This window comes from Neovison vison, chromosome 5 (genome assembly GCF_020171115.1).
Source record: "Neovison vison isolate M4711 chromosome 5, ASM_NN_V1, whole genome shotgun sequence".
NCBI classification, from domain to species: domain Eukaryota; kingdom Metazoa; phylum Chordata; class Mammalia; order Carnivora; family Mustelidae; genus Neogale; species Neogale vison.
In genome coordinates, this window is record NC_058095.1 from 25,538,263 (window position 1) to 25,550,570 (window position 12,308).

The 12,308-nt window shown below is 38.3% G+C and overlaps 1 protein-coding gene across 1 annotated transcript in view; it reads right to left on the bottom strand.

The window, feature by feature from the left end:
- The window catches only part of RPA1 (replication protein A1), a 75,179-nt gene that overhangs the window by 36,972 nt on the left and 25,899 nt on the right, over positions 1-12,308 (bottom strand). Inside the window, exon 5 of the mRNA XM_044248163.1 lies at positions 7,344-7,432. Coding sequence (XP_044104098.1) covers positions 7,344-7,432 — 89 coding nt within the window. The remainder of the gene's footprint in view (positions 1-7,343; positions 7,433-12,308) is intronic.

Genomic DNA, 12,308 nt, shown 5'->3' on the forward strand with positions numbered 1-12,308 from the left:
ATATTTTTCAGACCTACAAAAGCTGAAAGAATTCATTACTTGCAGATCTCCACTACAAGAAAGGCTAAATAACAGTGGAAGATATCAATCCATACAACAGAAATGGCAACTACATAAGTAAATATATAAGATATTATTAAGTGAATCTCTTTAAAAGATAACTAATTAAACTAAAACAATAACAATGTACCAAGAGGCTTAAAACATAGGTAAGATGTGTGACAAGCATAGCACAATACCTGGGAGGGAAGAGAAAAAAGTAAGATTCTTACACTGTATGTGAAGTGGTATAGCATCACTCAAAGACAGACCCTGATAAGTTAAAGTGCATATTATAAGCCTTAAACAAACCACTAAAAATAGCAAAATACAGATAACAGTAAATAAGTCCACAAAGGAAATAAAGCAATCACAAAAAATATTCAACCCAAAAGAAGGCAGAAAAGGGGGATAAATAAAAAACAAATAGCAAGATGTCAGACTTAAACTAACCATACCAATAACTATATTAAATATAAATGGTCTAAATACCCAGTTAAAATGTAGAAATTATCAAACTGGATAAAAGAGCAAAACCCACATTATCAAACTGGATAAAAGAGCAAAACCCACTTATACTCTGCTTATAAGAAATACAGTTAATATAGGTGAACAGTTAAAGGATGAAATGAGATATACCAAGCTAAACTAACTAAAAGAAATTAATTAAAAAATTAATTAAACTAATTAAAAGAAAAAAGTTATATGTATATACTTTTTCAAACCTGATTCTCTAGGATTTTTATTATCAAAAACAAAGTGGTTATATTAATAGCAGACAAAGATTTCAAAGCACAGAATTTTGTTAATGATAACGTCATTTCATAATGATAAAGAAGTCAGATCATAAAAAAACATAATAATCCTAAATGTTTAATGCACTTACTAACAGAGTTTCAGAATACATGAAGCAAAACCTAATACAACCTCAAGGAAAAAAATAGAGAAATCCACAGTTATAGTCAGAGATTCCAAATCCCTTTCAATAACTGATAGAACAAGTCAATAGAAAATCAGTACTTGAGGGGTGCCTGGGTGGTTCAGTGGGTTAAGGCCTCTGCCTTCGGCTCAGGTCATGGTCCCAGGGTCCTGGGATCGAGCCCCACATCAGGCTCTCTGCTTGGCAGGGAGCCTGCTTCCTCCTCTCTCTCTGCCTATCTCCTCTGCCTACTTGTAATCTCTGTCTGTCAAATAAATAAATAACAATCTTTAAAAAAAAAAAAAAAAGAAAATCAGTACTTGAACAACTACAATCAACCAACTTGACTTAACTTAACTGACATTTATTTATTTTATAGGACACTGTGTCCAACAACAGAAACAAATTCTTCTCAAGTACATACAAAATTTACCACAAGAGATCACAACTTGGGACAATAAAATAACAGAATTCAGGTCACATAACATATGGTACCTACCCATAGTCGAACTAAATTATATATCAATAATAGAAAGATCTCTGGAAAAATCTTTAAATACTTGAAACCAAATATACATAAAAGTAATATAATGTTAAAGAAGAAATTAAAAGGGAAATTAGAAAGTATTTGAACAGAATAAAACCTGTAACACCAGAACTTGCTTGAAGCTGTTAAAGCAGTGCTTAGGGGTAAATTTTTAACACTAAACAACTCTTAATTTTAGAAAAGAAGAAAGGTCTCAAATCAATGAGCCCAGCATTCACATATAGCAATGAAAAGAAAGAACACAGTAAAATGCAAGGTAAAGAGAGGTAAGTAAACATTACAGATCAAGGCATAAAAAAATCAACAGTGTAGATAATATAAAAAGAGAGGGAAAAAATCCCCAATGAAACCAAAAGCTGGTTCTGTGAAAAGATCCATAAGACTGATAAATCATTTAGCTAGACTGCTAAAGAAAAAAAAAAAAGGAACACAAATTATCAACATCAGGTATGAGAGAAGTGACATCATCACAGATTCTACAGACACTAAAAGGCTAATAATGGACTACTTTATTCACATTATCCAATATGATAATTTCTGCCACTTAATTGGAGTTTTTCAGACGATTTACTTTTATTTATTTTTTTTTAATTTTATTTTTAAGGGGCACCTTGTGGCTCAGGGGGTTAAGCCTCTGCCTTTGGCTCAGGTCATGATCTCAGGGTCCTGGGATCAAGCACCGTGTCGGACTCTCTGCTCAGCAGGGAGACTGCTTCCTCCCCCACCCCGCCTGCCTCTCTGCCTACTTGTCATCCCTCTCTCTGTCAAATAAATTAATACAATCTTAAAAAAATTTTATTTTTAAGTAATCTCTTTGCCCAATATAGGACTTGATTTTACAACCCTGAGATCAAGAGTCACATATTCTACCAACTGAGCCAGCCAAGCACCCTTAGCCTGTTTACATTTATGCAGGCCAATAAATCCAACAACTTATGTGACATGGTTGAATTCCTTAAAACACAATCTACTACAACTCACTCAAAAAGAAACAGATTATCTGGATAACCCTACATAAATCTGCTAAAAAAAACCCTGCATTTGTAGTGGAAAACGTTTCTAAAAAAATATATCAGCCCCAGATAGCTTCATTGGGAAACTCTACTAAACATTTTAAGTAAAAAGTAATTCTACATAAACTATTTTAGAAAATTTAAGAGGGAACACTTTTTAAAAAAGATTTTTTTATTTGAGAGAGAGAGAGAGCTTAAGAGGGGGGAGGGTCAGAGGGAGAAGCAGACTCCCCACTGAGCAGGGATCCTGATGCAGGACTCGATCCTGGGACTCCAGGATCATGACCTGAGCCGAAGGCAGCTGCCCAACCAACTGAGGGAATACTTTCTAACTCATTGTATGAGGCAGGATTACTATGACACCAAAATTAGACAAGGGTATTATAAGAAAATTACAGCCTGATATCCCTCATAATACAGACATAAAAATTTCCAATCCAATCAAATCAAATTAAATGGTTAAATCAAGAGAGTTCAGCAAATGAAATCCAACAATATATAAAAAGTATAAATAGAGCATGATGATAAAACTTACCCCAGAAACTACAAATTGGTTTAGCATTCAAAAATCACTGAATATAACTCACATTAACCAATAAAAAAGGAAAAACTGTATGATCATCCATAGACACAGAAAAAACATTTGACAAAATTTACCATCTATTCCTGATAAAAACCCTCAGCAAACTAGGAATTGAAAATAAACTTCTTCATACTGATAAAAAGAATATACAAAAACCCCACAGCCAACAAAACACTTAATGGAAAAAGACAATGTTATCTCCCTAAAAACAGGTACAACTACCTGTTTTTATACTAATAAAGCTAAATATTTTGGGGGGGCGCCTGGATGGCTCATTCGTTAAGCATCGGCCTTCAGCTCAGGTCTTGATCCCAGAGTCCTGGGATTGAGTCCTGCTCAGGGCTCCCTGCTCAGCGGGAAGCCTGCTTCTTCTTCTCCCACTCCCTCTACTTGTGTTCCCTCTCTATCTGTCAAAAAAATAAATAAAATCTTAGAAAAAAACAAACAAACTATTTTTTTTGTTATGTACTGGCCATTTGTTTTCTCCACAGAGAACACCCTCTTCTCATCAAATGCCTGATGCCTGCTTGCTTTCCTACTGGAGTATTTTTCTTGGAAAAAAGTTTCAACACCAATACCAAAGAGTATAAAAAATAATTTCCTCTTATAAAAAATTCAGTAAATATTAAAGATATTAATCTTTTGTCAGTCCCATCTTTTTTTTTTTTTTTAAAGATTTTATTTATTTATTTGACAGATCACAAGTAGGCAGATAGGCAGGCAGATAGAGAGGGGGAAGCAGGCTCCCTGCTGATCAGAGAGCCTGATGTGGGCCTTGATCCCAGGACCCTGGGATCATGACCTGAGCTGAAAATAGAGGCTTTAACCCACTAAGCCACCCAGGCGCCTCTTTTTTTTATTTTTTAAAGTAAATTCTACCCCCAGTGTGGCCCAAACTCACCACCATGGATCCAGTCACATGCTCTACTGACTGAGCCAGCCAGGAGACCCTATCAATCCTATCATTTTTAACATTTTAACCTATTTAAGTTCACATACCTTTTTATTTTTACCACACAAAAATTTTTTTTATTTCACTGTATTCAAACATTCATTGTGAATTATCCCAGTCCATACGCAGCCCCATTGTCTTTATTATTTTAGATGGTTTCATTTTCTAACTTTTATTTATTTGTTTATTTGAGACAGAGACAGAGAACGCACAAGAAGGTGAAGCGGAACAAGCAAACTCCCTGCTGAGTGGGGAGCCTGATGCAGGGCTCCACCCTAGCACCCCAAGATCATGACCAGAATTGAAATCAGATGCTTAACCAACTGAGCCACCCAGGTGCCCCTCTTTTTCTACCTTAAAAAAAAAACTCTGGTGGGCACCTGGGTGTTCAGTTGGTTAAGCGTCTGCCTTCGGCTCAGGTCATGATCCCAGGGTCCTGAGATCGAACCCTACATCAGGCTCCCTGCTCAGCAGAGAGCCTGCTTCTTCCTCCTCCCTCTGCTGCTTGCCCTGCTTGTGTGTCCTTTCTCTCTCTCTGTCAAATAAATAAATAAAATCTTTTTTTTAAAAAATCTGGAATTTATTTTGGTAACAGTGAGGATCTAGTTTGTTGTTTTTTTTTTTTTTAAAGTGGGCTCTACACCCAACAAGGGGCTTAAACTCACGACCTGGAGATCAAGAATCATATGCTCTACTGACTGAGACAGCCAGGTGCCTCTTTTTATTTTTATTTATTTATTTTTTAATTTTACTTTTATTAGGCTTGGTGGGGGGCAGATAAGCCATCTCCTTTCACAGGATTCTTTGCCTTTCTTTGAACAATCATTGTCTCTTATTTAAAGTACTTAAATTGTTCTCATTTTATTGGGCCTTTTTGTATATTTTCACAAGAAAATAAAACGCTGGGGCGCCTGGGTGGCTCAGTGGGTTAAAGTCTCTGCCTTCGGCTCAGGTCATGATCCCCGGATCCTAGGATCGAGCCCTGCATCGGGCTTTCTGGCTCGCCAGGGAGGCTGCTTCCCTTCCTCTCTCTCTCTGCCTGCCTACTTGTGATCTCTCTCTCTGTCAAATAAATAAATAAAATCTTTAAAAAAATAAAATAAAATAAAACTCAGTCAACAGATAATCACTGCTGAGAGAGTATTCTGAGAAAATGGCGGGGTAAGAAGTACCAGGAATCTACCTCTCAATCTAGAGTATAATTGCACTGGCAGGACCAGTCTGATAGAACTACTTTAGAATCTGAGAGTCTATGGAAGGCTTGCAACTCCCAGGAGAAGATCTGGATGGTAAACTGTGATCAATTCCAGCTCTTAGCACAGTAACGACTACCCACTCCTGGAGCTGCAGCTAAGTGGCAGGCTGCAGTGCACCTGTTCCTAGAGCAGCTCTCACACTGGGGAAAAGGCAGGCAAAATGGACCCTGCCCTCCAAATATTGGGGATCTGTGCTCTTAAAGCTGCTTTTGATCACAGAGGTGCAAACAAAGAGGCGGATGGCCACTGTTGTTGCGCTTTATTTAATAACAATATAAAATAAATAAAAATAAAAGTTATGCACCAGGGACATAGCAAAGAATAAACAAATAATGGTCTCCACCTTCATGGAGTTTACTCATGGCCTGACAATAAACACAGAAATTATTCTAATGACTACTGGTGTGCTGAGTGCTACCAAAAAAAGATAATAGGCTTTACATTTTTTATTAGTTTTTTAAAGATTTTATTTTTAAGTAATCTTTACACCCAATGTGGGGCTCAAACTCACAACCTCAAGATCAAGGGCTGCATATCCTACTGCCTGAGCCAGCCAGGAGCATTTGCTTTATATATTTTTTTCCCAAGATTTTTTTTTTTTTCCTCAATTAAGTAAACTCTACCCCCAACATGGAACTCAAACTTATGACCCTGAGACCAAGAGTCACATGTTCTGCTGACTGAGCCAGCCAGGTGCCCCTTGCTTTACAATTTCAAAAAACATAAATAAATAAATAAATACATACATACAAAAACGTGCATTTAAGAAAGCACATTTCTCATTAACATTCCTCTATATATTTGCTTTTTTTTCAAGTTTTATTTATTTAAGTAATCTCTACTAGACCCAAAGTGGGCCTCAAACTCATGACCCCAAGATCAAATTCACGCATTCCTCCGATTGAGCCAGCCAGGTGCCCCTATGTATTAATTTTTAATCTATTATAAATGGGATATTTTTCCATTACATTCTCTAACTTTTCCTCTTTTCCTAATGCGAGCTTGTGATATTGTGATATAACAAGTATTTTTTGGCCTTCATCCACGGTTCCTGGCAAAGAGCTCTTGAAACCCTTATAATTTCCAAAGTGATAAGAGGAATACAGGCAGCTTATTTATAGGAAACCCAATTCAATCACATCTGAGTGTCAGTGAAGTGACTTCTGGAAAGCCCCTAAGGATGGGGATGGTTGCCAGGGGAACCAACCATGTGATTAGAGTTCAAACTTTCAGCACCGACCCCCCACCTCTGAGGAGAGAGGAGGGGATTAGAGGTTGAACCAATCACCAATGACCAATGATTATTAAAATCATGTCTAACGAAGGAGGCCTCTTTAACAGCCAAAGGATGGGGCTTGGGAGCTTCTGTTGGTGAAGACATGGCAGTGCTGGGAGGACAGTGTACCCTGAGAGAGTACAGAAACTCTGCAGCCCTTCCCACATGCCTTGCCCAGTACACCCCTTCTACCTGGCTGCTCTCAGAGTTCTCTGAGCCACTCTCGCTCATTAATCTAATTGAACCTGAGGAGGGGGTTGTGGGAAACTCCAATTTACAGCCAGTTGGCCAGAAGCACAAATAACTACCTAGGACTTTTGACTGGCATCTGAACTGGGGTTTGGGGGTAACAGAGGGGTGTGGAGGCAGCCCTGTGGGCCTCAGTCTTTACCTGTGGAAACTGATGCTAAATTCAGATAGAGAGTATCATAACTAAACTGAACGGCAGGACAACCGGCGGTGTCCGTGGAAAATGAGAGAAATGCTTAATGTGGGACAAACCCCACACTTGTGGTGACAGACAAGCCGAAAGGATGAAAGAAGCTGTACACAGAGAAAAACAGAGGATAGGGTTTTCCTCTGGAGTCCTACCATAATTTCTTTAGCACTGAAAATCCTGAAAGATTAACCTGGTTCCTAAACCCAGAAATCACTAGTCTTAGTAAGACCAACAAATCAAACTGAACCCAAAAGGTAGAATTCTGGATCTATAAAGAGGTATTGAACTGAGAGCTACAACCTATAAAAAAGAATTTTACCTTCATTATAGGGCACAGGATTGCCAATCTTTAATCCAACGGCTTCAGCTGATTTCAAAATGTCTAACTCCATCAAAATAACTACTCTCCTATGAAGGCAAAGAAATAGAAACAAGTTAGAAAAAAATGAATTCAGAAGCCCTTCAAATGACAAGCTACTTAAAAAGCTTTCCCCCAATAATCATTTCGATAAAACGATTTCCATTCGTCAACGGGTTTTCATTACTGAATAACTTGAGAAAGATAAGGTATCAATTCCTATGTAAATATTTTCCTTAATCTTTCACTGCATCATTACCGAGGCTTTTTATGATTGCAGGGTTTTCATTTTCCATCTAGTTCTTTAATTAAAATGCAGTGTCCTTACCACAAACCATATCTTCAAGGAGCAAATGCCATGATCAGAATTTAGATTAAACACAATAATATGTGGCATAACAAAAGATGATCTGTTTTCAGAAACATATACTTACCTAAACAATTACCTTTGCCCAGTGAAAAAATTATGCCTGTAACTATTTTTTAATATAATTATTATCTAAGAACCTAAGAGGTCTTTCACCTACTGTTGACTCTGATTAAAACCTTTCAATAGGGGCGCCTGGGTGGCTCAGGTTAAGCCTCTGCCTTCGGCTCAGGTTATGATCTCAGGGTCCTGGGATTGAGCCCCACATAGGGCTCTCTGCTCAGCAGGGAGCCTGCTTCCTCCTCTTTCTCTCTCTACCTGCCTCTCTGCCTACTTGTGATCTCTCTCTGTCAAATAAATAAATAAAATCTTTTAAAAAAATTACTTTTATCTATCTATCTATATATATATAAAGATAAATATATAGTGCTCGCTTCGGCAGCACATATACTAAAAAAAAAAAAGATAAATATATATACATATATATGGGTACATATATATATCCTACTTAGCAAGATGAATCCAGCAGCATATCAAAGGAACATACCAATATCTACTTACAGAAAACACAGATGACAGGGACACATTACAACTTGACAGAGATACAACCAGCAAAATCCAGACTGTGGGAAACTGCATAAGGCTAAAAGGTAAATGACCTGGTTTCTTTTCTTAATTTTAATCTCTCTCTTTTTTATTTTAAGATTTCATTTATTTATTTGACATGGAGAGAGAAGCAGACTCCCTGCTCAGCAGGGAGCCTGATGTGGGCCTCGATCCCTGGGATCATGACCTGAGCCAAAGGCAGACACTTAACTGAACGAACCACCTAGGTGCCCCAAAATGGCTTAACAAATGAACAGTATGGTGCTAACTAACTGGAGTTTAAGTAAAAACTTAAAGCTACAAAAACAAACAAACAGTAAGGGAGAAAAAAGATAGTGGAGGAACCTACAGATGTATCAACCCACTACAGTGTGAACTTTACTTTGGATCCTGATTCAGATGAAATTATTCACACACACACACACACACACACACACGAAGAACTGGAAACAGAATGCTGACAGGATATTTAATATTCCTGGTGTAAAATGGTATTTTTTTAAAAAAGAGTTATCTTTTGGGTGCCTGGCTGGCTCAGTCGATAAAGCATATGACTCTTTTAATCTCAGGGCTGTGAGTCCAACCATGGAGGCTACTTTAGAAAAATGATTAAATTAAATAAATAACAAAAAAATGTTATCTTTTAAAGATATATACTAAGATATTTATGGATGAAATAATATGATGGCTGAGATTTGTTTCAAAGTTATAGAAGAGGGTAGATGTGGAAGAGATATAGTATAACAAGACCAGTATCAGGTGAGAATTTGAAGCTGGATGATGGGATACATGGGGTCACATATCATATTCCTTTTTTATTTTTAAAATTTTTTTATTTAAATTCAACTTAGTTACCATATACTGTATTACTAGTTTCAGGGAAAGAATTCAGTGATTCATCAGTTGCATCTAACACCCAAGGCTCATTACATCCAGTCCCTCCTTAATAGCCATCACTCATTTAGCCCACCGCTCCACCCAACTTCCCTCCAGCAACCCTCAGTTCCCATAACATATATTTTTTTAAAATTTTACTTATTCATTTAACAGAGAGCACAGGCAAGGGGAGCAACAGACGAAAGGAGAGGGAGAAGCAGGTTCCCTTCTGAGCAGGGAGCCCAATGTGAGACTTGATCTCAGAACCCCGGGATCATGACCTAAGCCAAAAGCAGACACTTAACCCATTGAGCCACCCAGAAGCCCCTCCATACCATATCGTTGAATGAAAAGACTTAGTATCAAATACTATATAAATTTAATGCAATTCCTTGCATTCCAGTGAGACTTTTGTTTTCTTCAGCTTGACTATATGACTCTGGAATTCATATGGAAGAATAAAGAGAAGAGCGGCCAAGAAAATTTTGGGGGGAAAAAAATAAAAGAAGACCTCACCTGAAGATACTAAACTATTCTACAGATACTATTCTACTATACTAAACTATTCTACAGATGACACTTTAACTGAAAACACCATGGCAGATTTAATTACCTATGTTAGTGAGAACATGAAGAAACTGGAACCCTCATACACTGCTAGTGGGAATATAAATCAGTAGCCACTTCGGAAAACAGTCTGGTACTTCTTCAAAGATTCAATCATAAAGTTACCATATGACCCACAATTCCATTCCTAGATATATATATATATATATATAACAGAAAATGTCCACACAAAAACTTACACCCAAATGTCCATTGTGCTATTCTTTATTTATTTATTTATTTTTTAAAATTTTACTTCTTTTAAAGATTTTTTTTTTAAGATTTTATTTATTTATTTGACAGAGAGAGATCACAAGTAGACAGAGAGGAAGGCAGAGAGAGAGAGAGAGAGGGAAGCAGGCTTTCTGCTGAGCAGAGAGCCCGATGCAGGACTCGATCCCAGGACCCTGAGATCATGACCTGAGCCGAAGGCAGCAGCTTAACCCACTGAGCCTCCCAGGCACCCTCTTTTAAAGATTTTATTTATTTATTTGACAGACAGAGATCACAAGTAGGCAGAGAGGCAGGCAGAGAGAGAGAGAGGAGGAAGCAGGCTCCCCAGGCAGAGAGAGAGAGAGGAGGAAGCAGGCTCCCCAGTGAGCAGAGAGCCTGATGCAGGGCTCAATCCCAGGATCATGACCTGAACCGAAGGCAGAGGCTTCAACACACTGAGCCACCCAGGCGCCCCCCATTGTGTTATTCTTAACAGCAAAAAGGTAGAAACCCAAATGTCCAAACAAATGTGTAAACAAAATGTGACATACTCATAAAACAGAATATGATTTGCTCACACAAAGCAATGAATACTTGTACATGGCACAACATGGATAAACCTTGAAAACATTATGCTACATTAAAGTGGCCAGTCACAAGGGACCACATATTTTAGGATTTCATTTATATGAAATGTCTAGAATAAGCAAATGTGGAGAGAAAATAGATTAGTGGTTCTCTAGGGCTAGAAAGAATGGGGAGTTAGGGAGTAACAGCTGAAGGGTACAGGGTTTATTTTGTGGGTGATGAAATATTCTAAAATTAATTGTGATAATGACTGCACAACTCTATCAACATATTAAAAACCATTCTAGGGGCACCTGGGTGGCTCAGCTGAAGAGACAGCCTTCAGCTCAGGTCATGATCCTGGAGTCCTGGAGTCCTGGGAATTGAGTCCCACATCAGGTTCTCTGCTTCTCCTGCTGACCTCTCTCCTCTCATGCACGCTCTCGCTCTCTCAAATAAATGAATAAAATCTTCAAAATAAAAAAATAAAAATCATTCTACACTTTAAATGGATGAATTGTAGCTGTATGTGAATTATATCTCAATAAAGCTGTTACTAAAAAAAAGAAAAAGAAAAGAACAAGGGGTGCCTGGGTGACTCAGTGGGTTAAAGCCTCTGCCTCTGGCCCAGGTCAAGATCTCGGGGTCCGGGGATTGAGCCCCGCATCGGTCTCTCCGCTCGGCGGGAAGCCTGCTTCCTCCTCTCTCTCTGCCTGCCTCTCTGCCTACTTGTAATCTCTGTCAAATAAATAAATAAATAATCTTAAAAAAAAGAAAAGAACAAGATGGGATAGGGAGGGAGACAAACCATAAGTGACTCTTAATCTCACGAAACAAACTGTGGGTTGCTGGGGGGAGGAGGGTTGGGAGTAGGGGGGTAGGGTTATGGACATTGGGGAGGGTATGTGTTTTTGGGTAAATTGGAAGGGGAGATGAACCATGAGAGACTATGGACTCTGAAAAACAATCTGAGGGGTTTGAAGTGGCGGGGGTGGGAGGTTGGGGTACCAGGTGGTGGGTATTATAGAGGGCATGGCTTGCATGGAGCACTGGGTGTGGTGAAAAAATAATGGATACTGTTTTTCTGAAAATAAATAAATTGGGGAAAAAAAAAAGAAAAGAAATCTTGCCATTTTCAAAGATATACGTGGAGCTAGAGTGTATCATACTAAACAAAAGAAGTCAGTCAGAGAAAGAAAATACCGTATGACCTCACTGATATGTGGAATTTAAGAAACAAAACAGATGAACATATGGAAAGGCAAAAAAGAAAAAGAGAGGGAAGCAAACCGTAAGAGACTCTAAAGTAGACAGAACTGAGAGTAGAAGGGAGGTGTGGGGAAGGTGGGCATTAAGGAAGACACTCATTAGGATGAGCACTGGGTGTTATATGTAAGTGATGAATCACTAAATTCTATTCCTGAAACCAGTATTAAACTGTATGTTAACTAATCAGAATGAATTTATTTATTTATTTGAGAGACAGAGAGAGAAAGAGCAATCAAGGAGGAGGGACAGAGGGAGAGGGAGAAGCAGACTCCCCATTGAACAGGGAGCCCCATACAGGGTTTGATCCCAGGACTCTGGGATCATGACCTGAGCTCAAGGCCAGCACTTAATTGACTGAGGCACCCAGAATTTAAATAAAAATTGGAAACAAACAAAAAAAGAAATACCTAATGAATTTTGCA